The sequence below is a fragment of the Athene cunicularia genome (genome assembly GCF_003259725.1).
Source record: "Athene cunicularia isolate RWA chromosome 5 unlocalized genomic scaffold, athCun1 chr5_part1, whole genome shotgun sequence".
NCBI lineage: Eukaryota > Metazoa > Chordata > Aves > Strigiformes > Strigidae > Athene > Athene cunicularia.
Window position 1 is genome coordinate 29,234,808 of NW_020799101.1, and position 26,425 is coordinate 29,261,232.

A 26,425-nucleotide genomic window follows, 5' to 3' on the forward strand; every position below is an offset into this window, starting at 1 on the left:
AGCTTTGCAAAAAACAAGACTGTCCCATTTCCTTTCCTCAGTTAAAGGAGTTACATGAAACCAGCAATTCAGAAAGTAAGTGTCTGTTTAAAAGACAGACAAGTAAGCCATAGATGATCTGTAACCCAATCCATCTTCAGTGCAGAGTCAACAGCTTTTGTTTTGCATGAAATATAGCAAATAGTCTGCTGTCTCTACCTGTGTTATTGTGCAGATCAAGTTTAGGCCTGTCTGCTCTTTCCTTGCATGTTCTGAACTACAGTAGTGATTTCTCAGCATTCAGACCTGCTGTATGGTGGCTAACTGAAATTTCAGCCGACACTTGTAGACTTGCAATTAGCAAGGTTATTTTAAGTGCTGACCTAAGTTCCAGCAGAATGTTTATGGCATTATGACAGGAAGGAATCTAGTATAACATCGGTCACTTGGTAACCCCATAAAACTGATCTCAGAGAGGAGAGACCCATAGGATAAAAGTAAATATCTGACCCCCAATGTACTTTGATTTTTGTTTTTAAGCTTCAGATGGAATGGAAATATTTGCTGGGTTAATATTACAAACCTTAGAATTTATTTTAGGACCTGGTAGATCATATGCTTGGAACAAATGTATTAATAGGAAGTTATGACTTCCTCACTGGAGTGATTCATCACTTACAAAACAGTTACTCTTGTAATGCTCACATTTGTAATAATTACCTATAACATTCTGAACAGGACGAGAAAATCACTTTAGGAGCTGAACTTATTACAGCTGGATTCTATAACAATACCTTTTCACTTTCTCTTTGGTTATCTTGAAAAGGGCTCCCTCTTCTGTACAGGCCTTTGGTAACCCTCATTTACCCTGGATTCCTTCTGAATTCTCTGGCTATTTCAAAGTCATGTCAAAAGGCTCAGTCAAACCTCCACACCCTCATTCGTTGTTTATTCTCATTCCTCGTTCATTCTCATTCCTCCCCCCTCCTTCCTTCTTTTTTGTCCGTGGATCAGCTTTCTTGTTCCCACCCATCCTCATACTTCCCATAGTGGCAGATCTAACCTCACAGATGGAACCATGACAAATAGCTCCTCTGACTGCCCCAGATTGGAGCTATAATGGTCAGCCAGCTCATGTGTGTGCATACACACAGAACAAGGTTTTCTGAAAGCACCACAATGAGAAACACTATTAAAAGAGAGATATTTGTTTTAAAGGTGAGAATAAAGGATGAAAACACCCAAAACCAACCAACCAAACAAAAATCCCCACCAAGAAAAATTGTTGCTTTTGCAAACTGTGCAGTAACTTCTACACATCACTAATCACAATGAAACTGCTTCCTTGGTCTTGTAGCAAAATTTACCTGAGGCAAAATGTAGTTTTCAGAATTAAGAATACTGAGAAAACAATAGTGTAAACAACATAAATTCATTTTGTCTTCATTTAAAAATGTCAGATATATCCTGAGTTACATACCAACTTAAGATGGCATTCAAAACAGTTAGCAACAAGCTGACTGCTACAGGTATCCTAAATAGCAAAATTTAAGATACAATATAGGCACCAAGCAGAGTCTTCAAATATATCACAAGATTAATAACTAGAGTTTTTGAGTGAACTGACCATTCATACACCTTTGAGATGGTCAACACTCAGAAAGATATTGTAGTCACTACAAACAGTACAGTTCCTAAATGCATTACTGTCATGGATACACAATCCCCTTTTTTCAGAAGAATTAATTTATAAGAGAAGATTTCTTATGAAATAACATAACCTAACTACTTGAAGACATCATAAAAGCATTGGTTTGCTAATGCAGGGTAGCCTCAGCCATCAAAAACTCTACGTAAGTTAATAAAAAAGATTTTTTTTTTCTCTCAAACATCCTCATTTTTAAAACCTGGGAATTACAAAATCTGCATTTACATAGATGTGTTCTCCATTTTAGATCAACTCTTGAACATATAAATACGTTGACTTCTGTAGGAATAAGCAGTAATTTTTTAAAAAATGAGGGCAATTTGAGTCAAAAATGGCAGGAAAAATACCAGAAAGGTAATTCTTTTGTTTCAGTGCTTATTAAAATATCAGATTAGGACTACTGACTTCAGAGCAGAGGGGAGAAAAATTTGACTGAAGCAGCATTTCCAGGTTTGGCTACAGTTATTTGTTCTGTGCTCAAAGATTATATCTTAAACTGCATTACCCGGTTTTACTCAAGTTATTTAGAACAATGTATAGGAAGCTCTGTGGCCAAATTAAAAAAAAAAAAAACAAAAACAAAAAAAAAAAACCAAAACCACAAAAAAAACCCCATAGCTCAGAAGTATTTCAAATTATTTCAGTTGCAAACTATTTCTGTTCCAGCTTCAAATAATTCTGGTTCAGAAATATTATTTCTTCCATGGGGAAAATATAAGCTTTCATCAAGTTCTAGTACTTAAACACGGAGACACATAGGCCACAGTAGGTTTATATCCTTTTTACAATATGAAATACATTTTCCAAGGTTAATTAAAACCTCGATTGCGTTTATATGCAACAGTGGCATGGTATCTTGAGATGCTATGAACCTGCAAGGGCTTCCTCTCTTTTGGGACTTAGTTTGTAAAATGCAGAGAAAATATAACTGGGCATCAGTGGCTCAGTTCTCTCTTTGAAACTTGATTCATACCTGCCTAATGGCAGGAAATCAATTTCCTGTTATATACCAGATAACTCCTGGTATCAGCATACCGTTTGCATTACTAGGTAGTATTTTACTTGATGATTGCAATCCCTGTTCCAGGAGGGAGCTATAGATGAGTCGAGTGAGAAAGGCACATAGTCTACTGATGAGTTGGAAATGGACTACCATCTTAACCAGAAAAACTGTAAAGTTCGTGAATAAATCCATGGTGAAATAAATATAAGCAGAATAATCCACATGATCTGACTCTTTAATATTAAACACTACATGGTAGGAGGATAATTCAGCAAAGCTGGATGGTTTCATCATAAATGTTTTGAAAGATCTTTATTGCTAGTAGCTCTGCACAACTGGGCACATTTTCAGCAAATTATGCTGGAGATTGAAAGAGAGAAGGGAGTAAGGAAAACAACTCAGGGGTAGAATTAATGAGTGAGTCATATGTTTTCCCTGAAATACAAATACTTTTAGAAGGATTAGGTAAAATGCAAATGTTCAGTGAAGTGACACTCATGATCAGTTTCATCGCTCATGGGTTAATTTATGCAGGCTAAATGGAATTATTGGGGGGGGTGTGTTTATTTGTTAATGAGGTTTTCAGAAAAAAAAAACATAAATAAGATATAAAAGGCTTCGCATTTCAAACTTGTAACATCACTGTAACATTTTTCAATTATATACTTTTTTTGAGGTTTAATTCCCACGTTTTCCCTTGTACTATCTTTACCAACTATAGGGCCTACATAATAGACTAAGAATGAAGCCCTCATCTGCAACCAACCTGATCTTTTATGAGTTTGGCAAACAGGGCTGGGTAACACGAGTTAAGCTAATTTCAAGATTTCCAGTTAAATAAATCTTCACTAGAAAAAGTATTAATTAAAATCAATATTTTGCAAAGAAATCTGTGTACAATTTGACTGCAAAAGTTTCTCAAAGCAGAATAGGCTTTGTCTCATGACAACCAGTTTGAATAAGGGACTCAATGTGCATGCTTAAGAAAAAAAAAAAAAAAAGTTCTACAGCCTATTGTGTTTCTGTGATTCTCAAGTAAGATGCAAGAGACCAAAATTCAGATCTCTCTTCTACCTGGTATTTACTAACACACACAAGTATGGCTATGCATGGAGTATATCAAAGACTTACGCACAATAATTCAAAAAGGGTAGCAAGACAAACGTTGGATGAATTATGTTGTTCTGGCAATTTTTAGATAAAATTCAATTTGTGGGTTTGAAGATGTCATAGGATGGTTTTATTCTCTTAAGGTAATATGAACAAGTCTAAATACAAGAGCGGGAATTTCAAACTTAATGACGTTTCACTTGACTGATATTTTTATAATTTCCCCTAAAATTTTCCCTAAGCAGCCCCCTAATTCATAAACAAAAAAGGAAAACACATCAGTTAGAAGCAACCAATAGACTGAAAACAAAACATGAATTCTAACATAACAGTTTTTGCAGTCTGTATATCATCGTAATTTAATTAAAAAATGAAGTTTAACAACAAATCTGTCCCAAGTGCTGGTCCCACTTCATGTATTTGCATTTATTTAATGTCTTCAGAAAAAAATGTGTGAAGAAATGCACCTGTGTAAGGCACAGAGAAATAGTATAGACATTAACCTCTCCTTTTGATAAAGAAAACATCAGTGAATACTGCCTTTGGCATTTTCATTACTGGCATTTAAACTGAAAAACACTGAGAATAATTTTTTTCACTTCATAGCTATTATGTATCCCTTTGTTGCAGCATATCTTCAATTTGCACACAGCAGAGACTAAAGGTTTAATCTGTTCCTCCCTACATTTTCAAATTCTTTCTTTCAGAAAATAAGGAATTAGATGGGGCTGCTTGGAGTGCACACATGTTGGCATCCTATTTATTCTAGCAAAGTGTGCCAAAAACAGATGAAGCTGCAGATTTCACTCACACTGTTCAAGCTTAGTATCCTATTAAAAAAATCCTCAATGCGTTATCATTACAAAATATAAGTTGACATATAGAGATATATATATTGTAACTGACAGATTCTAAGTGGAGCCAGACTTCTCTGTTATAACATTTCATCATCCTCCTGAAAAACCAAAAGCTGAGTAAGGCTACTGCAGAGGAATTATTTTTCTAAATTGCATTTCTAATATTTCATAGAGAATAAATAGCTAGACAAATGACAGTTTTAACTTTTGCCCTGAAGAATTTAATCATGCAAAACTCTAAACATGGTCTTTCCTAGGAAATGAAAGGCTGGTTAAAACTGGTTTTCCTTTTCCTATTCCAAGTGACTGATTGTCACATTCCAGACATTTCTAGGCAATGGGATTACATCATTCAAATTTTTTTAATGGAAACAGCTGTTACATCCAATATTCATGACCTTTCAAGTTATTCAGCTGTTCTTTCAGTCCATCTAAGTTGCAGCAAAATGAAACTGCAAAAGACCAAACAGTTTTATTCCACAGTTAAATGAATGCACACATTGTTCCAAGGCAACAGAAAAAACAGCTTAGGGGAAACGCAGCATACAAAAATCTTGGTCTTATCACTGCTTCAATGGACTGTCAGCCACTTATTCATCCCACACACAAAATCAGTACAGTATTTTGTTGCATATTTCACATTTCTTCTTACAAGGGTTTGATGTGCACAGCTGTATGTGTTACGCATGAATAATCCTTATAGGACTTCATAAAAGAAAAAAAGAAAAAAAAATAAAAAAGGGAAAGCACACAGAGAGATTTTTAAAACAGAGCACAGATACTTTTGAGGCTAGGTGCCAGCTCACATAACCAGCCTCTTTTTGAGCTTCAAGTTCAGCTTATCTTACATATTTTTCACTGATTTTGTTTATTCATTGAAGGAAAACATGAGTACATTTGGATAAAAGGAGTTTATCATGTTTCTATATAGAAACCTATTTAGATGGTCATTAACTTATCAAAGGAAGTTAAACAAAATCCATTACTTCTCATGCTAAAATTTGATCGTGCTGGATACATTTCTAGGATGTTGTTATATTGATGTCTGCACCTCTTCCAGGAAACTTGTTTTGTAATAATGCTTACTGCAAAATACAAAACCTCATTTTGATTAAAATGAATTGTGAAGTGTAAACAAAACAGTAAAAGAGCCGTGCTATTACAGAGAGCGAGCTTGCCCTGGGAACAGCCCAAGAGGGTGAAGAGATGATAACAGCAGCGCTGGTGCAATGCTTGTGTATTGGTGGAACTGAAATAACTTGTTCTTACTCCTGATTTTGCTACCAGTTTATTTTGGACTTCAGTACGAGTCACATTGTGTCTGTCTGGTCTGCATTATATCAAATACACTGTGGGTGTGATCATGCTAACTTGCACTGTGTAAACAACCATAAAATAGTGGGTAAAAACAACTAAAATAGTAATTTATCCAGTGACCTATGCAGACCTGGAGAAACTGTAATTTTGTATCCAAGGCAAAACTTCTGGGGCTCATCTTCAGGGACACCGTAAAATTAAACACCGTCTCCCATTGGCAGCCTTGCCAAGCTGCTATTTTTCTCATATAAAGCACTGTAGAAATAGAACGTTTCAAGGGACTACCAGTATAAATATCTACAAATATAACTATATACATAAATGTAAGGGGTCTATATCAGCTTTACCATTGCAAGATAAAGCATTTTATTTTGTAAGTCTTACTAAGCTAAATTTGAAACATCGGTAACGATTTTTTTTTTTTTTTTTTCGGATAAACATTAAGAAACCCTTGCAAATTACTACTGATGCTCCAAAGCTCTGTGCATGTGATAACAAACTTCCCCACCTTTTTCTTTATTTTCCCCACCCAGCAGCAATGGCAGCTGCTAGGAAATTCCCTCAGCTCCCTGGAGCACTAGGCGGTGCTGCAGCACAATCGCAACAAAAATCTGCCTGCTGTAAAGTAAACCGCATCTGAAATGTCTCACTGCTTTTTTTAATACTGACATTACTACTGAAGACTACTGCATAGAGGCTCCGGGTTTTCATGCTGAGCTTTTTTGTTTCTTCCTTTTATTTTTTTACAGAAATTCTAGCTGTCTAGGACACTAGCACGGTTTTCTCACAAATGATTTATGAAAGAAATAATGAAAATTAATGTACATAAAAAATGCAATTAAATACACACAAAGCCAATACTCCTGAAATTTATAATTTATCTCCCTTATCTTCTTAGACAGTCAACCAATAATATAAGTTACAAAGATTTTCCTACAATGCTACATGAAACAAAACTTCTACCTTGTGAAACTAATCTCTCTAGTAGGGGTACAGCACCATAAAGACATTTGAATCCCTTACAAAAATAACAAGGTACAGCATTATAAACATGTTATTTACATCTAAAAAGTAACTAAAATGTGTTACTAAACTCCTTATTTGAGTGGTTTCTTGCAGTTCAAGGGCTTCCCAGGAGCATATAGCTGCCATCATGCGCATTTGCAAAACTATGTCCTAAATGTACATTAATTCTCTGTCTCTATATTTCTAAAGGCAGAGGTTTTGATTTTGTGTGCCTTTTTTATCTTTGTTCATTTTGGCCCTGGTAAGTAGGCTTCTATGCACTGGGAAATTTCCCATTGCAGCTGATTCTGCAAGAATGTAAAGTCCGCTTGTCTGGAACAGTTTGATGAAGTGAGTCCTTCAAAGGAGACTTGAAGCATCTAATAACTGCAGTTTAATAGAGAATTCTTAGAAATTCTTGTCGATGTGTCAGTTACAGTTCCTTCTCAATTGTCATTTTTCACTACCAAAATTAAGCTGCCTCCTTTCTGTTAATATTAATAGCTGTATTTCTTATTCAAGGGCAAGTTATTCAAACAGCAAGACAAAAAAAACCAGCATCCATTCAATTATAACAACTGAATCTTGGTCTTTAATAAGGGAACTTGCAAGACTAAGTATAAAACCTCCATTAAAGTCAGCAAGATCAGACTCTTTAGTAATGCAGGACTCTGTGTCAACACACAGAGCCAACTGCTGACTAGTTAACTGGCTGCAGGAACATGCCATGAGCCTACTCAAAACAGTTTGAAGCAGAAGCAAGTCCTACACCCTAAGAATCTATGAATTCATTGTTCTGAGCATACTAGAAAAGGTATTAAAAATTTTAAAATGAACTTTCTCTTTACTCTTCTATGGTAAGAGAAATCACACAAAGTCAGACTTTTTAAAAAAAAAATGCACTAGAATGAAATAAGGCCCATGTGTAGAGAATGGCATTGTCCTCTACTTCCCACCTTCATTTCTAATGCAGTAAGTATTTCTTAAACATGCGCTCTGGCAGGCTCCTGCCCTCTCCACAGAATGTGGCACTGGTCCAGGTTAAAACAGAAAGAATGGCTTTTTGAAGTAGCAATTCAGCATGGTAGCAGATGACTCGGCAATGTGCTCTGGCGAAGGGCAAACAGGAAGAAGAAAATGAAAAAGGACAAGAATCAGATGGGAGCTTTGAAAATTGTGAAAGAACCTGAAAATGGAAGAAAGGAAAACAGAGGAGAGAGGCTGGAAAATAAAGCTAGCAACTGATAGCTAGCAACTGATTTGCAACTTAAAGTAAAATTCTTGAGCTAGTCTGCACCACCACATGTATTCTTTTGAATAGAGGAAAATGCCTTTTTCTGCAGCTTGTAAGACACCTATGTAATGTGGGATTTTCCTTGGTGATTTTTCAAGCAACCTCTATAATAACTTACAGGTGTGGCCCTGTCATTCCAATTTGCCATCTTTTTTCTAGCTCTTCTACATAAGACAACACAGTAGCAAAGAAAATCCAGCTAACAATTAAGGACGGGTGCAAAATTCACAAATCAATCCCAAATACTGTAACTACAAAACTAAGAACTGTGGTTTGAATTGCAGTGATCACCATGAGGTCTTTGCCACTCAGATGCCTAGTTTAACGCTGTGTTTATTTATTTATTAGCATTAAAAAAAAAAAAAAGTGAGAATAGACGTAGACATTGACAAATTATTTTGTTCATAATTAGGATCAAGAAAGAGTGTGGAACAGATTTGTCAGGAAGCTATTCTTGTAGATCTCAGATAAAAATCAAATTAATATAATTTGAATTGTAATATGGTAAAAAAGCACATCTTCAGCATTCCTTACTTATTCTACCTGAAGTTTGAAAGAAATGCAGCACTGTCAGTATTTTGTGTTTCTCTGAAATAAAACGATGCTATTCCTAACCAGAGATGCAATGTTCCTGTGGAGAAAAGAGACTGGCTGCCTTCCCATGTATACTTTTCCTATTTACCTCTGCCTTAATCCCTCATACAGAACTGCTGGCCTAGATTAATAAACAATGTGGATACTTAAACTACTCTTTGAAGAGATTATATTTGTGTGCATCATATGCAAGAACCCATATGCGGTTACACACATTTACAAGTAACACACTGTGTAACATTTGCAATTTTAATCCAATGTATCAGAATTATCCATTTCAAGTTAAGATGCTAGCCCTATGTGAAAAACAGGTAAAGAAGGGATCCTGTACCTGATTATAGACAAATGTGTATCAAACTGTACTGTCTTCACAGTTAAACCAAGCATCTAAACTTTCAAGAAGTCCCTATAAATGCTGTATGAAAGAAGTCCAGATGACCTCAGCAAAGAAAACATCAGATAGCTTAAGGGGTACCACATCTATATAAATCCTACTGTATCACCCTCGGAAATACCCCTCTACACTTTATTTTATCACAAGTCTCATTATACCTCATAATATTTTAAAATATCCAGATTGTTAAATTCATTTATTACCTCAAAATCCTGGATTTAATTAAAAGGTTTCTAGCCTTGCTTGCTTCTTATAACTGCTGAAGAGTAAGAATATTCAGTTTAGTATTTCAGCTCTATGATTTTAGAGCATAGTTGGCTAACGATTTTGCAGACTTCCATTTGACAATTTTGTCTTCTAGCTGCTGGACAGTGCTGGAATGTAGTGAAAAAATTCCAGTCATACCTTTCATACAAACTGATTGGCTGGTGTATAAACCATTTTGCTCATCCCACACAACTTAATATATTGATTTAAAAATTCAACTCTGTTTCCATTATTCTAGAAGTCATTTGGATATTTTACTGTATCCAAAAGTACCGATACTTTGCACCATTTACACTATAGCATTGCTCCTTAAATACAATTTCTGCTTCCCAAAGGACATTAGCAATATTTTGTCATATCAGAAGTTTGGGTTTTTTTCCGTCGGTGCACTAAACAGACACATAGAAGCACTCAATAACTATGAAAAACAAGGTGAACTGCAAACACAGAGATCTTACATAAATTAAATTATACGCTACAGTGAATTGTAGTATAGAAGCTATATATACACTATATACTATATAATGTAGTATTTTAAGGCAGATAATTCAGAAGAATCTTGGAGAAAAAGCAGAGATTCACATGAGGAACAAGTGGATATACATATACTGAGGTAGTAGTGGCACTGAATTCTCTTTTACAGAATTACAAACATAATATATATACACACACATATATTTATGCATATATATGCCCCTACATATATATATATGACATTTTGAACATATTTCAGAATGTCAGATCACAATCACATTGGAAATGAATATATAAAATAATCTATTCCCTATACATTTCCAGATAAATTATGATTAAATCTATAGAGTGTATTCTGCAGAAACATTACTTGATTTCTCGCCTTTCAAATGTCTGCATAGTTTCTGATCAGAAGCAAATGTACTCATCAGAACACAGAGAGATGAATGGCCACACTAAAAGATAAGCCTGTGTATTGTAACTTGTTTCAAGTCCCTTTTTAAGTATGTGACCACAGCTAAGGACAGGTACGGTTGCAGGGCCAACTGAAGAGAATAAAAGTAATATAGTCCACTGAAATTTATGAGATGAATTTTCTCAGCTAATACAGATTATGAAAAGTAAGTACACTGCTCAATGGGAAAGGGAAATTGCAATGTATTACTAGACTCAGTAGATTTTACGTTTTGTGAAAATTTAGGAAAGGTCTCTCAGAATTTTGGAGTGCTACGATTGCTAATGCAGTGCTGCTTTACGACTTCTAAATTACATGTGTTTTCCAAAAAGAAATGGAAACATTTCCAAAAAAAGAAGTGCTCCATCTTGACATCTAAGACCTAGAATCATAACTGGCTCCACAAAAGCTATTATCTTCCTCCAGGGAATCATTTACAGGGAGAAGGAGGAGAGAGCATTCCTAAAGCTTTAACAGATGGAACTGGTAGGTTTTAATTCTCCTTTTCCTCCCTGTTTCTACACAGTCCCTTGTAAAAGGTTCAGCTCCTGTTCAAAGAGAAGGCTTGTTCATCTGCCTCTGATTCTGCACAATGTCACTCGAGACAGTTACATGGAGCATGTTAAAATCTTCAGCCCAGATCTTTTGGGTGTATGTAATACTGCTAAATGCTTTTTTACACACAAATCAGGAAAGCATAAAACAATCCAAGAAAACAAATCTAGTGTGTATTTATAACCTTTTTTTGAAGATGACTTCACTATACCTACAACATCAGTCAGACATAAGACTGAATCTAGGGTCTAACCAGACTTGACACCCAGCTATATTTGTTAGATGCAAACAATGAGACCAAGCTCCAGAGCAATCCTTAAGAAAAGTTCAGGATCCAGCACAGCTGCCAGACTGCCCCAAGACGACAGATGAGGCTCATGAGAAGACGGGTGAGGCCACATTGAACTTCATCTCAATCCTCTGGAAGACATCTCACACACCTCAGTCATGGGATGGATACTATGCACAGAGCAGCTTTTCAACTGAAAGTATAGCTATAGAGACACATCATCGCGTTCTCCACAGGAAAACACACAACACCCTTTTGTTGTGCTTACTTGCTTGTTAGTTGTGAGATTTTAATTGTTTTATGAAGGAATCGCATCAATTCACAGAAGGCTTTTTAATGGGTAATTATACAGAAAGGGATTTCAGTTCTGAAGAAAAATTCATATAATTCAAGAGGTAAATATCCAAGGCTATTTAAAAATCATAGACTTGTGGAACTCGTTCTTACTAAAATGCAAGTGTGTTATGTTACTGAAATATTCATGTCGCATTTCTGTCATTCAGACAGCAATCATCCTATAACCTGAAATTTCTTCTGTCAACTCCCTCATAATAAAAGCCCATCAGGCAATTTTAACAATAATGCAGTAAACTCAAAAATTCCTTGCTTTTTGTGCAATTTTCTGTGCCTGTTCTTTGACTGCTCCCTTATGCCATATTATAGGTTTTAGGTATCTATTATATGTGACATGTAAAAGCAACAAACCCTGCCAGTATAGCGACTAATAAGCAGTATGTCCACAAAGCCTACTGAAATATGCAAAGCAAGAAAACATCTGTAAACACAGTAGTTCACAATGCAGATCAGAACAAGATTACTGTTATAAAACATAATAATATGCTACCTTCTCAACTACATATAGACTCAAGACAATCCTCAAGAAAAAAATCACCAGAAGGATTTGTGGCACTGTTTTTTGTGTGTATGCTGTTGGTTTTTTATATATATATATATATATATATATATATATATATTTTACATATATATTGTTAAAATAAATTCAGACCACTGAAATAGCATTAATTTAGTTTTTTTCCAGTAGATCTGGACATCAGTAGGTGTTATCATTATATATACATATACTAAACAACAAAATACATTCCCTCAGAAAATGTTTTGGTTAATTAATTTGCACGATGACTTAACATACATTTTTTCACCATACTGAAAAGTATTTATATCATTACATCATTATATCCAGTAAACATTTGTGTTTGAGTCAGATTAGGATACAGACTAGAGAAGACTGTAATAGGTAACATCTGTGCTGGAATCTGATATTTTACTTTAACATTTCTCCAGAGACCATTGGTAGAGTACATTAGCTCATCTTCTAAAGCCTGTATTAGCATATTTTAACATAGGAGCAATGTGAAGTGAGAAGAGGGAGAAATAATCATTATATTTGGTCAAAGTGCACTTACATGCATTCATGCATTACTGAGGTCTAAAACAGAAATTCTGGAATAAGCACATTATACAAAAGTGTAGATAATCCTACTGAGAGTGAGATTTTGCAGTTTTTATTGTTAAAATAAATGAAGAAACAGAGTGGTAAAACACCCACTTTTTTCCTTATCTTAGATCTCCAATTCCCTTCTCACAGACAAATGTTCATCTTCTCCTGTCTCCTGACTGCTGAATAATCCAAATGTCTATTTTAGGACAACCTTAAGACCTCCATAGCATTGAAGATGCTACTCTACTTTTATATCTACACCCCTCTGAATTACACATCACCCTTCTATGTCCAAATGCATTGCTCAAACTAATGAATGCATCTCTATCCTCACAAGAGTAGCACTCCCTTGGAGGGAATGTTACAGGTTTTAGTATTTTTGCTTAGCATATCCTTACTCGTTTGCTTTGAAGAAACTCAAGTTGATTTAATTTGTACCCTTGTATTAATTGGAGGACTTCAATGCTCTGCACATTGTTCACAATTCCTTTCCAAAGGCCATGTGTGTGGATCCCAAAAGACTCAATTAGGTAATCTATGCCTTTTTTTAAATTTTTTTTTGAATTTTTTTAAAATCTCTTTTGCTCAAGCACAGAAACGGTACCCAGTGCTGGTGTCTTCTACCACTCCAAGGAATGTTCAAGTCCCTTTGTCACAAGAGCCGTAATTCCAAACATTTGGTCTCCTTTCCCTGCTGTTCAGAAAGAAAGTCCAAGATTTAAAAGGATCCAGCACACTGTCTGCAACATTTATTATTTATTCATTTATCCTGATAAATTATGCAAACCAGATCCTCCATTATCACTGGGGTTACCAGTTTAGTGCTTTCCAGCTCTTGGCTGCTTTCATTCCCTTGATACATAGATTAACCACTTAGTTCTCACTTTTCTACTCAGAAATAATATCACAACATATAGGAATTTCTTATTGCTTCTCCACTTTTTCTTCTTTTTATTAGCTTCAAATTCTTTCATCCTCTTATCATATTCTAACCAGTTTTACATCTTAATTTGATCCCTCAAATAACGACCAGCTTTCTTTAGAAGGCAACAGAATCTCCTGTAAAGTATCCACACTCTTTCCATCCATACTACGTCTCCTATGGCATCCAAGCAGACCAATAAAGGACAGTGGGTTTGCATAAATATGGGCTATATCAATAGACCTATTTACTAAATTCTAACAGGAGAAAGAAAATAAGTTTAACTTCATTGTATCTGCAGACTGAACAATACCTGCAGGAAAGGAGGAAAGGTTTTTTCTATGAGGCTGAATGGCACAGTTTAAATCCAGCTAATTTTTAAAGAGAATTGTGTTAACCTGACATTATTTAAAAAAAAAAAAATCATTATCAATGTGCATTATCTAAACATTAAAGCTATACAATTTAATTTTCAAATTGCAGTATTATCCACAGCTACACTAGTTCATAATTGAAAATTAGATTACAAAAGTTGGTGTTTATCGTTTTTTCTAAGGTTACTGTTGAAAAACAGATTGTCTGGATATTAATAAACCAATATATTCTCCAGCATTTCTCAGGTGCTTGAAGTTAAAAACATGTAAGAGCCTACATAGACTTGACTTTTACTTATTATAAAATATTTGTAACAGCAAAAATGGCTTCAGCACGAACAATAATATATGATTAACATCCATGTATTTATTGAGAAATTATATAAGTAGTCAGAACAGTTGGGGTTTTTTCCATTATAAACTTATGATTGGACTTCAACAAGCAGAGCAGAATAAACATTAGGACAGAAGGTAAGCAACAATACTGTCCTGAATCATGTTGCTCAGTTACCATTTATCTCATAGATATCTAAATACCTCAGGTACACGTCCATTGCTCATTCCAGTATAAGTATCCAGTTGCCTAAAATTCTGTATTTCTGAGCTCAGACTACCACCAGTCCTGGCAAGTCTGAGAAACATTATATTTAATTTCTAACCCTAACATCATCTTCATCCTTGAAGGCACTAACGCAGTTAGTGAGCAAACACCATGCCTAACATCTCCAGAATTACACACTAAATAGGAAACAGCATTAGCCTCTATTTATGTTTGATAACATATAGCCAAGGGATTAGGACAATTTCTGAGGGATGTGGAAAAAGGTGGGTTTGCTCCACTCAGGCAGAAGAGAATTTAGCCTAAAAACTACAAAACCAAGATGACTTTTATAGGTGTGATGTTATCATAGTAAAGCACATTAAGATTTGGTAAATAATTCATGTCTTTTTCCTTAAAAACATCAATCTGAGCAAGACTGTTGAAATGCCATACAATTTGAAAGGCTTCTAAACAATGTGGTTGTTTGACCAGATACAGTTTGAGAAACACAGATTTATTTCTGGTACTCCATGTTTTTCATTCTGGCTTTTTCCCAAAACAGGGGAACATGCTCAGGGCACAGAGGAAAATTTAAAAATTAAAAAATAGAGGTACACCAAACTACTCAGAAGATAAGAAAAGCTTATAAACTCACCTGTTTGGTGTTCAAGCCTGGACTGTAAATAAAGGGTAGCCTCTGCCAAACCCAACTTCAGAACAGTTAATCTGTATTTACCAGCATTTACAGTCAACTGCCCTACTGAATGCTGTGATTCCACCAAGCTGTTCATAGACAAATTAAGTAAGAATACAACTTCTTAACCAACCAATTGCTTCCTTTAAACTGGTATGAAATCTTGTGTTTACAAAGCACAGAACTAACACATAAACCAGATACATATCAGTACTGTGTTCAGCTCTGGAGGCCCCAACATAAAAAGGACGTAGACTTGCTCAAGCAAGTCCAGAGGAGGCCATGTAGATGATCAGGGGGCTGGAGCACCTCCCCTATGGGGACAGGCTGGGACAGTTTGGGTTGTTCAGCCTGGAGAAGGCTCTGAGACCTTTTAGTGGCCTTCCAGTACTTAAAGGGGGCCTACAGGAAAGATGGGGAGGGACTCTTTATCAGGGAGTGTAGAGAAAGGACAAAGGGTAATGGTTTTAAACTGAAGGAAGGTAGATTTAGATTAGACATAAGGAAGAATCCCAAGCACAAATACAGGCTGGGCAAGGAGTAGATTTAGGGCAGCCCTGTGGAGGACTTGGAGGTATTAGTGGATGGAAAACTGAATATGAGCCAGCAATATGTGCTCGCAGTCCAGAAAGCCAACTGTGTCCTGGCTTTGAGCAACCTGGTCTGGTGGAAGGTGTCCCTGCCCATGGCAGGAGGGTTGGAACTAATGATCTTTAAAGTCCCTGCCAACCCAAACAAATCTATGATTCTATGATTTTTACATCTGAAAAAAAAAAATAAATTTTTTTTACTCTTGAAAGGAACTGATATAGGAAAAAAAACGTTTAAAAGTGCTCATAAAAGTAATTTATTCCAGCCTTCAGTATTTATTTAGTATTTAGCAATCGGCAATATTTATTTATGATATTTATATATCAGCAATATTTAGTATTATTTATTCAATAAAAGCCTACTGAATTCAAGAGGAGGGGATGAGAGAAGATGACACCTACAGTACCCTGGTTTTACATTTTTTCAAAATATTTGTAATCTAATGAAAAAAAGGAACAACCTGCATCTAACTGCAGATATATTAGAAACTTACACCCTTTAATAGCTTGCTTTGATAATTTCTTACACTCTTCTCTTATCCAGCATTTAAGTATATGGAGAAAAACAACTAAAAATTCTTTGCCCCCAAAAAAGTGGAAACAGAAATAGCAAAAGAATAATGGTTACATGATATTTGACCTCTATCCAAAGTTCATGAAAATTTTGTTGTAGGAATCAGGAGGAAAGATGAAAGATCCAGTCGGGAGATGTTTAAGGCTGACCCAAAAATCCTGGAAAAAAGATGACTGAAGTCTCTCTACTTGGAAAGAGAGAAAAGATCAGTGATCAGTGGTCTGCAAAGATCTAATGTCATTATCATCGCACAAAATGTGTTTGTTTCTATGTCAGTATCTAAGTTTCAAATATTCAAGCCACAAAGCAGCGGTGGAATGCTTTACTCCACAACAAGTTAGAAGTTAAGAGACATCTCAAATACAGAAGATCATACTAGATCATCCAAAATGACAGTTTTTTCAAAAAGAGAAAAAGCAATAATCAATGAGATGAAACACCAGACCCTTCCCTGAGAGGCTTAAGAGATATAAAGTAAAGCAGAGAAATGAGAGTTGAATTCAAGCGGGACCTCACGACGATTCCAAAACAGAATGTGCTGTAAAAGCAAGCATATTTTATTCATAATAAAAAAGCTAAATGGATCATGAGAGCATCTCAGCAGGTTAACACAACAGAAGGACAGACAGAGAACTTTTAGATTTGCTTGTAGTAAAACCATAATTTTTTTCATCTCTTTTATAAATATTTGCAATTGGTAGCAGCTACACGGAACACGTAAAGATGCAAATGTATCTTAGCACAGCTTGAGTTAAGAGTGATGACCAGATAAATGACTAGTATAAGGCATTCCAGACCCCAGAGAGTTATGTATGATTCACACATCTAGCTTACTGAAGCACACATGTGAAGCCGGGCTTTCCAGGAAATTTCCCAAGGGACGGCATAAGACAAGCCTCCCACTCATGCCATGTGGCTAGTTCTAAGAAAGGGCATTGCAAAAGTGAGAGAAACAAATATTTTCAAAGGATCAGTGGTGGTTAGTAAAGCCCTAAGTCATGTAGCATGAAAAGAGAGTGGCAGCAAACACCAAGATCCCCAGGGAACAGGCCACAAAAAGGAAACAATGCTCTTGATTACAGAAAGAACAGAAGAACAGACAGATCAGATCTGCAACAGGGATACAGAGCAAATATGCACAAGAGAAAGAGATGATCTGTTTGCTGAGCAATTTTTCCAAGGAATAACTTAAAAAGTATGCTATGGCTTAGATCCTCAAACCAGGCCTATCGCCACAAACCAACTGACAGCCAGAGGAAGTAAACTAACTTTAAGCATCCAAAATTAATAGAAAGCTGCATGAAAAATGGAATTGGACCTCTCCTGACTGAGGAAAACAAATTCTGAGAAAATGAAAAATTATTTGCCTTACTACTACATTTTGAGTTTAAAAATTATATTCAGAACATGTTATGTTATAGACTCTTATCCTGAGTCTGTATCATTCATTTTGCCTTTATGATTTGGAAAAAGGAGTAGAGAGAAGGCTTCTTAAATTTGCACATGACAACAATATGTATGCTTGGGGGAGATACTTCAAACATACCTGAACACAATTTTGGAACTGAAAAAGTCACAGACCCACTTGAGAAACATGAAACTACAAGACCCCCCCCCAAAAACTCAATAATGGACAAAGGCAAAATCCTACATGTAAAATTCCACAGATAAAATTGTTAAGACTGCAGTGAAAAACCCACAGTGCAGCAAAGGAGGTTGGGATTTATAGTGACTCACAAGCCGAACATGAATCAAGCATCTCCTGCTGTTGTGAAAAGAAGAAAATACTAAACTGGTATGTATTGTTTGAATGACATGTGAAATACTTTTTCCAGTCTACACAGCAATGATAAAGCTTCACATTGAGCCCTGCATCCAGCCTGGACACAACAATTCCAGAAAGACCCAGATCAGTTGGAAGGAGACCGTCAAGAAGAATTATCAGACCACAGAAGAAATAAAAAAAGAGGATCTATATGAGTTTATGTTCTGGTGATTTTTTGCTTAGCTGATTTTCATTAAGTTGCCTAATGCAAGGCAATACCAGGATAAACAATTAAAAATATATCTAAAGTCTGAATAAAAGCACTTCCAAGATATTTTTTTTGTTACAGTCTTAATTTTGTCTGCATATAGGTTTAAAAGTAAGCAGATTATGAAGTTATATGCATTTATTAAGACTTTGTCCTAATGTGTTTGTTAAGACTTTGCTGTGTTTTTTACTACTATTTCAGACCTTTTTAAAGATTGTTCTTTTGGTATTACTTCATGAAAAATTTAAGAATATATCAAATATTTTAAAAATATCTTCAAACACAAGTCATTATCGTGCACGCCACAGATACACACATGAATAAACACACAGAAAAAGAGCATTTCCCTGTGACTCCAGGGTCTGTACATAGAGTATTTGACAGCAACAGTGACGGCCCCCCCAGTCTCACAGGCCAGATAATTGTGGATAACAGATTCCTTCATATTATTCTTTTTTCTTTTTTTTATAGTTGCATTAACCATATTTCTTCCTTGTCCCAAACAATCCCTAGGTGCTACAACAATCGTTTACATGGAAAAAAGCATTAGGAAAGTATTTTATACTATCATCAACTCTTGCAATTTCACAAATAAACTCTAAAAAGGAGAAAAACCTATTCATTCACTGACCTTCATGCGGAAATAAAACATTTTAGTGGATGTATGAAGGTGAGTTATCCATACAGAACATTCTCATTTCGTACGTAAGCACAGATCAGTTCTGCTTGTGCTGAGCCAGCCCAAAGCTGTGTATGAATACCATCCACAAGCTCCACAGCCCTTTAGTTTCAGCTCAGCACTGCACTAAGAGGGCCAGAAGTAATTCCAGATCAAACTGTCAGTGAGTCCAGCAAGATTTGTTATGTCTGCCTACAGAAATACCTTTTAGGCCTATTTGCTAAAAACCTATTGCATGCTGTGGACATAGTCCTTTCTCTCACCAAAAGCTGGCAACGTCTACCCTAAATTTTACAGAAAAATGGTGGAACCATAAAATCTCAAGATCAGTTCTCTATTTGATTAGGATTGATTACAGTACAGTTGCTCTATGGTTAGTGCCAGTACACAGTTATATTTTAAGACAGCCTACAGCTTCAGTCCTAAAATAAACACAAATAAAATACCATTGCACTGAGTATGAAGGAAGACTGTTCACATAAACAGGCCTCAGAATGCAACACTGAAGACAGCTCAGGCTGAAGAGATAACATTTGCCTGCTATTTTTCGAGACTGTTTGCTGCCTTCAAAAGCAGGCTTTATCTGCTGCAGCCATCCAAGGCATGCAAACAAATATACACATACAGTCCCAGACAATATTTATTTTATTTTCTCCTTCAATTTCCCTAATATCTTAAAGATTCAACACTGAAATTTAGATCTGAGACCAAGACAGAGAATTGTTTAAAGATACTTGTGTTCAGTTGTCAGGTTTGTTTGGGGAAGGGAGACTGTTGCTCTTTTAGTCTTTTTAAAAAAAAAAAAAAAAAGGAAAAAAGAAAAAAAAAGAAAAAAAAAGGTTGTTTTACTGGCTATGACTGTTCAAATCTTATCACTTCATACTTCTAAGACAGATCTGAAAAAAAAATCTGCACATTTACTATTTTGTATGTAGTTACGGCAGAGTTCAATCATCGACATAACCTTTATGTGACTGAAAGGCCAGACATCAGACCGCCTTCCTCCCGTCCTGCCTCTAAAACTTGTTTAGTTTTCAAATGAGCAGTCATGCTTATTGGGACACAAACTTGGGTACTGAAGCCCATTAAAATCAATAGGAATGTTTCTGGGCACTTCTGAGATATCCGATCAGGTTACTATTAGTATCATAGTACCTGCTCTTGGAATGTGAACATGTTCATTAACATGGTTATGACTGCTGAATTAAGTGATGAGTAAATAATGTTTCAAAACCCATGAGAATGATACTGTTTCTATTATCTCCCAGGAAAGAATTAATTCACCTTTTAACACAGGCTGTCACACATGTTACAGCAGTTATGAAAAGGCCTTTTGTTTACATTACTAGTCTCAAGAGTTGAGTCAACCACCTTCACTGAAAAGTCTGCAATATAAAATTAATCCTACCTTCAGTTGTACTAGATGCACATCTACATGCTTGCTATCTGAGTCCTGCTGGACAGAGTAGGTCAGGTCCCTGACTCTTTCAGACGTCATCCGAAGCCAGGTCTCAATTTCTGGCAAGTGGAGAACAATCTTCCAATCAGCCCCAGTGTGCAGAGGAGGAGGCTTTTCGTACTGCTGACCAGAATCAAGCTCCTTCATGACATCTTCCTCCCCATCTCGTTCCACTGTAGGAGTCATGTTTATAAGCATGGGAGATGCATCAGACGGCATGGGATCCAGTTCTTGTCTTCTCATGGGAGAAAGTGCTACATCCATGGCTATCATGTGAGAGTCTAAACCATAGTTCTTTCTGAAATAGCTGCAAAGATCAAAAGAAGAGACTGCTGTTATGAGACCAAATTTTGTAATGAAAACGTTCAAAGGAAAAGGAGTAAATGGCAATGTTCACCCTGAAAGTATAACTAGATGTTCAAGAATAAATAGATTTTTCAAATTAACTTTGTTAGTTTGAACAAACAAGTTTTTTGTTTGAGAAAAATAACAAGTACTGCATTTCTCTCATTGCACACAATAATCTCGGAAATTACATCTTTCATTAATGAAAAATATGTGCTGTTTTTCTACAACTGCAACATAAATAAACTGAGTATTAATAAAGCTAAGCAGAACTTCACTGGAGTCCACAAGTTGATACAGGACTGGCATTGTAAACTAGCCCATATTTGAACGAATTCCTTGGCCTGAAACTTATGATTAAACACAAAATATCTCGACCTTAATTGAAATTTCCCAACAGCCCACTTGACTATTGATCACATACAACAAAAATTCTGAAGGCAAATTGGAAGCAATTCTTAAGGACACTTGATTTATTGTAGGCAGATTTTAGGTTTGAAGTTTAAATTCTTGTAGTTTTGTTAGATTAGGAAGTGGTTTTATTAGATTAAGAACTGCTACAATAAGCAACAACTCTATCAAAATTTATAGCTAAGAATTCCAAATGTCAAAATATGTACCTAAATTTAAAACATTTTACAAGAGTGGCTTTATTAAAGCCCAAAAGCTGAGTCATCAGTATATGCTTACAAGGTTCACTGGAAAAAGTAAGTAAAACATTTTACTTTATAACTCTTTCTCTGTACACTGTGTAGTACAGAAGGCTGCCATAAACCTTACGCCCAAGAAAAAAAAAATACTTAAGAGCTTGCACGTGGTTTGGAGCTAAGCACCTAAAGCATTCTGAAAGCTTTCATTCAGCAGGAGATGTATTTTTTACTCACTTTTGGAGAGACTCAAATTCGATGCATGCCTGCCTTTGACATACAACTTCACTAAACCCTATATCAGCACTTGCTTCTTCAGTACTTTGCAACCCTAAGCTATATTTAATATGTCTACATTAAGAGAATTAAAAATATTAGGTCCTTTGTCCTTTTAAAGCTGTTTTTTCTTTGTTTTAACCTGTGCATATTAGAAATACTTAAACTACATTTTAATAACTTTTGCTTGTATTCCTTTTCCATAGTGCTAAGACTGCAGATAGTTATGCAGCTATTAATTTGGGTAACATTCCAAGTTTTTACACTTTGACTTTGTCTTCTATAAAGACTTTAGCTTTTAGCATAATAGCTATAAGATTGCAGAAAAGAAACCAGTGCCTTTCACTATTAAATCAACTACACTGTGACTGAGTTACATTCCTAAATATTTCGAGTGGAGCCTCAGCATTCAGAGACTACTCATGCAGGCAGTGAGAGTATCAAACACCAGTCTACTTATCACAGCCAGGAAGGACAAAAAAACTACATTTAATTTTAATTTTATTTCCTATACTGCTACTACTTAGTAGATTATCTTTTGCACATCTATCACCCCCAAAAACACAATATTTAAAACTGATATTAAGCTAGTAAATATTAATTTGGCACTTCAGAACAAAATTTTCAATCAGTGCAATCAAAGAAAGGGAATGAAAGAAGATTCCAATCATTTTTCAGTGCCTGCTGTACAATTTCCAACTCTTTTACTTCTATTTTAAAGACTCCAGAGTTAAATGCTGTCAAAGAAAAAGCTCAGCAGCAAGAGTGCATGAAATTAACATTTCAGGATGCTGAGTATTTTTCAAGTCCACCTCTTTTCACTGCCTGTTTTTTAACTTAAACTCTGTTGTTATACATACTCAAAATACATTGTTAGATAAATCACTCAATTTGAAAACATCTTGTCTTAGACAATGCTGATCATAGCCCTAGTTTTAAAGCATATAAATCAACTGTACTAACATGCAAAAGTATCTTATTACTTTAAGCATATTCTTTAACATTATTTCCTCCTGAAGATGAAATTTTGGCGAAGCACATGTGGTCCTTATTTCTGCATGTTTATCATTAACAAATTAAACATGCCTACTAGCAAAATAAATGGCCCTGAATCACCAAATGATACAGAAACACGGGAAGTGCAGCACTTGCTCAGTAGTTTTTCCACAGATAAAACCCTGGCAGTCTTCTAGAGTGACTCAACATGACTCAGCTCTAGTAAGGACATTAAATCAATTAGCAAACAGAAATTAAAACATGCTCCTGCAAAAGCCAACAAAAGCTAGTCTAGTCCATGCTGCATGCAGAGCGTAGCTCTAGCTCTGAACACCGAGTTTGCAATTAGCAACAATTAGGAACCCGCTGACCTGTGGTTTGGTTTTGTTGGTTTTTTTTTACGATGTGCCCGCCTCTATATACTGGCTCTCCAGCATTACAGCTAATGCCTCCTTAATCATAGCTGCTCTTAAAGTCAAGTCCTTTGAATCCTTTTCTTTCTGCCAGATAAGTTGCAAACTTCAAGTAGGAATATGTGGATAAAATTTAAAATATTTCATTCTTTTTACAATCTTTAAAAAAAAAAAAAAATCCTCAAAGGTAATAAAACACACACTGTGGATACCAATTAGCAAGGTCTGGGAAAGTTTTAAAAAGCTCACAAACACTTGAAAGGAGAAGCTGCAGCAGCTAGAGATGACTGAATCCCAACACTAAGGCATAGATTCATTAAGCTGTTTCTCGGCAAAATAAAAAGGCATCCTCATCCAGCTATGCTGCCAGAAAGGAAAGGAAAACTGAAAGGTTCTCCTGCGCTCTCCCAGGCCACAGAACTCCCCTGTCGCGCCTGCACCGACCTATGAAACGCCCCGGCGGGGCGCGGGGCGCACCCCGGCCGCCCTCCTGCGCCGGCTCGGGAAGGAAAACAGGAGCGGCCCTGCCGCGGAGGTGTTTTCACAAAGTTCTAATGTTAAATGCTAAATAGCAAACGGGGCGGAGCAGCAGCAGCAAACCTCACAGATACATCTACTGTAAGCAGTTCCGGCGGTATAAAACTTGCCAAAACACTTTTGCTCAGAAGGAGGTTCTGCTGTTTGGATTACTGACCACGCGCACGTTAGACTTCCACATTTCTAACTAGGTCAGCAGCCTTGCAGAGGACTCTATTCATAAAGTTTTGTTAAGACACCAGGTACTGAAGATGGCTAATTTATCTGCTCTCCACTTCATTCTCATACAGCCACTTGCATCTGTTGTCCTCTAGCTAGACCCTTTCCCCTCCGATATTTCGGATATTACTTTTATACTGAAACATGGAAGGTGGAAGCAGCAAGATGGGGCATGGAAGTCCTTCTTCAACAGTTATTGGCATAATGTACCTAGGATAAATTTTAGCAAAACCAATTTTAATTTGATATTTGACAAAGTGTATTTAAGAACAATATCCTATATATCAAGCTGCCAACTAATGGATTAAAACATTTGCTAAAGAAAGATATGAATGGATGATCAACTTAAATCATACTTGGCAGTCATACATTGTGGTGTTTGATTTTAATGCTGGCGTTAGAATTTGTCATATTTCTGCAGTATTTTGTTTTTCCAGATTTTGTGGGATGTACAGACAGTAAACCACTATAAGTGTTAGAACACGTATTAAAACTGAATTAGAGTTGCTCTTTAGACACTACTATGCAAAAATAATTTTTGAAAAGAGGTAAAGAAGTGATTCATTTCCTTTTAAGCAGGACCTCCGTGAGTGCTCAAGTGCTTTATAAACATGAAAATCTAAGCTCAGTCTTGTTTTTTACATCACAAAATCTTGGTAGCATCAATGACAGTTTTAGGTGGACAAGCAACGCTACATCAGACTCTAGCTTTCTTCTAAACCAAATCCTTTCTGTACCTGGAATAGCTGTATTAACTAAATGATTTTAAATTTGCAGGTGAACAGCTGAAAATACATTTTCAAATGTCCTGATTAATAAAAAGTTAATCTCTCAACATTTTCAGGGAATGGCCTTATTTTCATTATAACAATCATAGGTAAGAGTTATGATGCCATTATTTTTTAAAAATACACCTCAAATTATTTGTCTCTGTCACTTCTGAAGCTACTCTTTCAGTCTGCTGAAAGCACACATTTATGAAGTACACAACATAGCTACAAGCTTTTACTCTTTCTTGTGGGAGAAGAAAAATAGATAAGAGTATTTTTTTGCCTTTAGTCCTTTGTATAGAGTTCTACTTTTTCATGGATAATAGTATAAAAGGTGAGAGATCCTGTGTAAGCACATGCACACATATGCTTTCTATCGTCATCTTTAGTAAATGCATTATGCCTAACAGATGGCTGATTACCTTCCACTAATCACATAGGCAATCTCACTTTCCGCTGGTTTTCCACTCAATCAGATGCTAATGCTTTTATGCAAAACATAGAATGTGTGTGTCAACCATAATATAGTTCATCAATCACCACAAGCCTTGAAAGACTTTGCTCACTCATTCTGCTCCCCAATTATTCACATTTTCATTCTTTATAAAGTGCAGGCCATATTCACTCTGCCAGCTATCAGATCATCCACGTTTTCCTCCAACAGCAGTTGGTTCCTGTCAAACAAAGATTCATTAAGTATTTTAAGCCATACAGTAGTCCAAGCATTGATCAGTGGTGCAGACACTGCGTCGAGTGAATGCTGATGAGCTCTAATTTTTCTTACTGTCACATATTGTTAAAATCAGCCATAAGCAATATACAGCCACCTGTCTGTCAACTAAACAATTCATTTCATTCTCCAAAATGGCCCCAAAAACCCAAACTCCATCATTAAATAATTATGTCTGCTTGCTGACTTTGAAATCTAATGATGTAAATTTTAACATCAGATTTAATGAGCTCATTGATGTTGAGTTTTTTAAAATAGATACAGTCAAAATGAATATCTCACACAGCCAAGTTATATTTCCATTTCTTTTCCATTTCAATAGTCTCAAGAGTTCTCTGCCAAGTTATAAGACTAACTACAGCTTTCCTGGAAAATGCAATCTACTGTGTCTACTGCAAAGATGAACTGTGTCAGTACACCAAAAAACTGAAATACATCATTTCAGTAACTACATATAGAGCAACTTGAATTTAATATCACAGTAACACTGTCCATGCTACACTGATTCTTTTGCTGATTTCCTACACGATTTCAGAAATACAACAATTTCAAAATTATTTCAAAGAACTGAAATCTAAGAGCCAATTTAGTTTTTACTCTTCATATCATTCTCTATAAACACATTTTTAAAAGACCTCCTTTACAATTATCCTACTATCACCCCTAAAAATCTGAACGAACTGGACAGGAAGGGAAAAATTTTTCATTTGGCACTGCTGAGCCTCCTATTTGATGTGTGTAGACTCTTAGAAGGTATATCTGATAGGGGATATGATGATGCCTGAACTCCTGCAGGATACAGACCAAAGAGCCTTGCATAGTAATGTCAATATTAAGCCTGAACATTAATGTGAATCATGATTAAAA

At 35.9% G+C, this 26,425-nt stretch overlaps 1 protein-coding gene across 3 annotated transcripts in view; it reads right to left on the bottom strand.

Moving 5' to 3' along the window:
* The window catches only part of AKAP6 (A-kinase anchoring protein 6), a 287,672-nt gene that overhangs the window by 210,747 nt on the left and 50,500 nt on the right, over positions 1 to 26,425 (bottom strand). For all 3 annotated transcript variants that reach the window (XM_026849466.1, XM_026849464.1, XM_026849465.1), the window contains one exon: positions 20,575 to 20,932. In XM_026849466.1, the coding sequence (XP_026705267.1) occupies positions 20,575 to 20,898 (324 nt within the window). In that variant the 5' untranslated portion in view covers positions 20,899 to 20,932. The remainder of the gene's footprint in view (positions 1 to 20,574; positions 20,933 to 26,425) is intronic.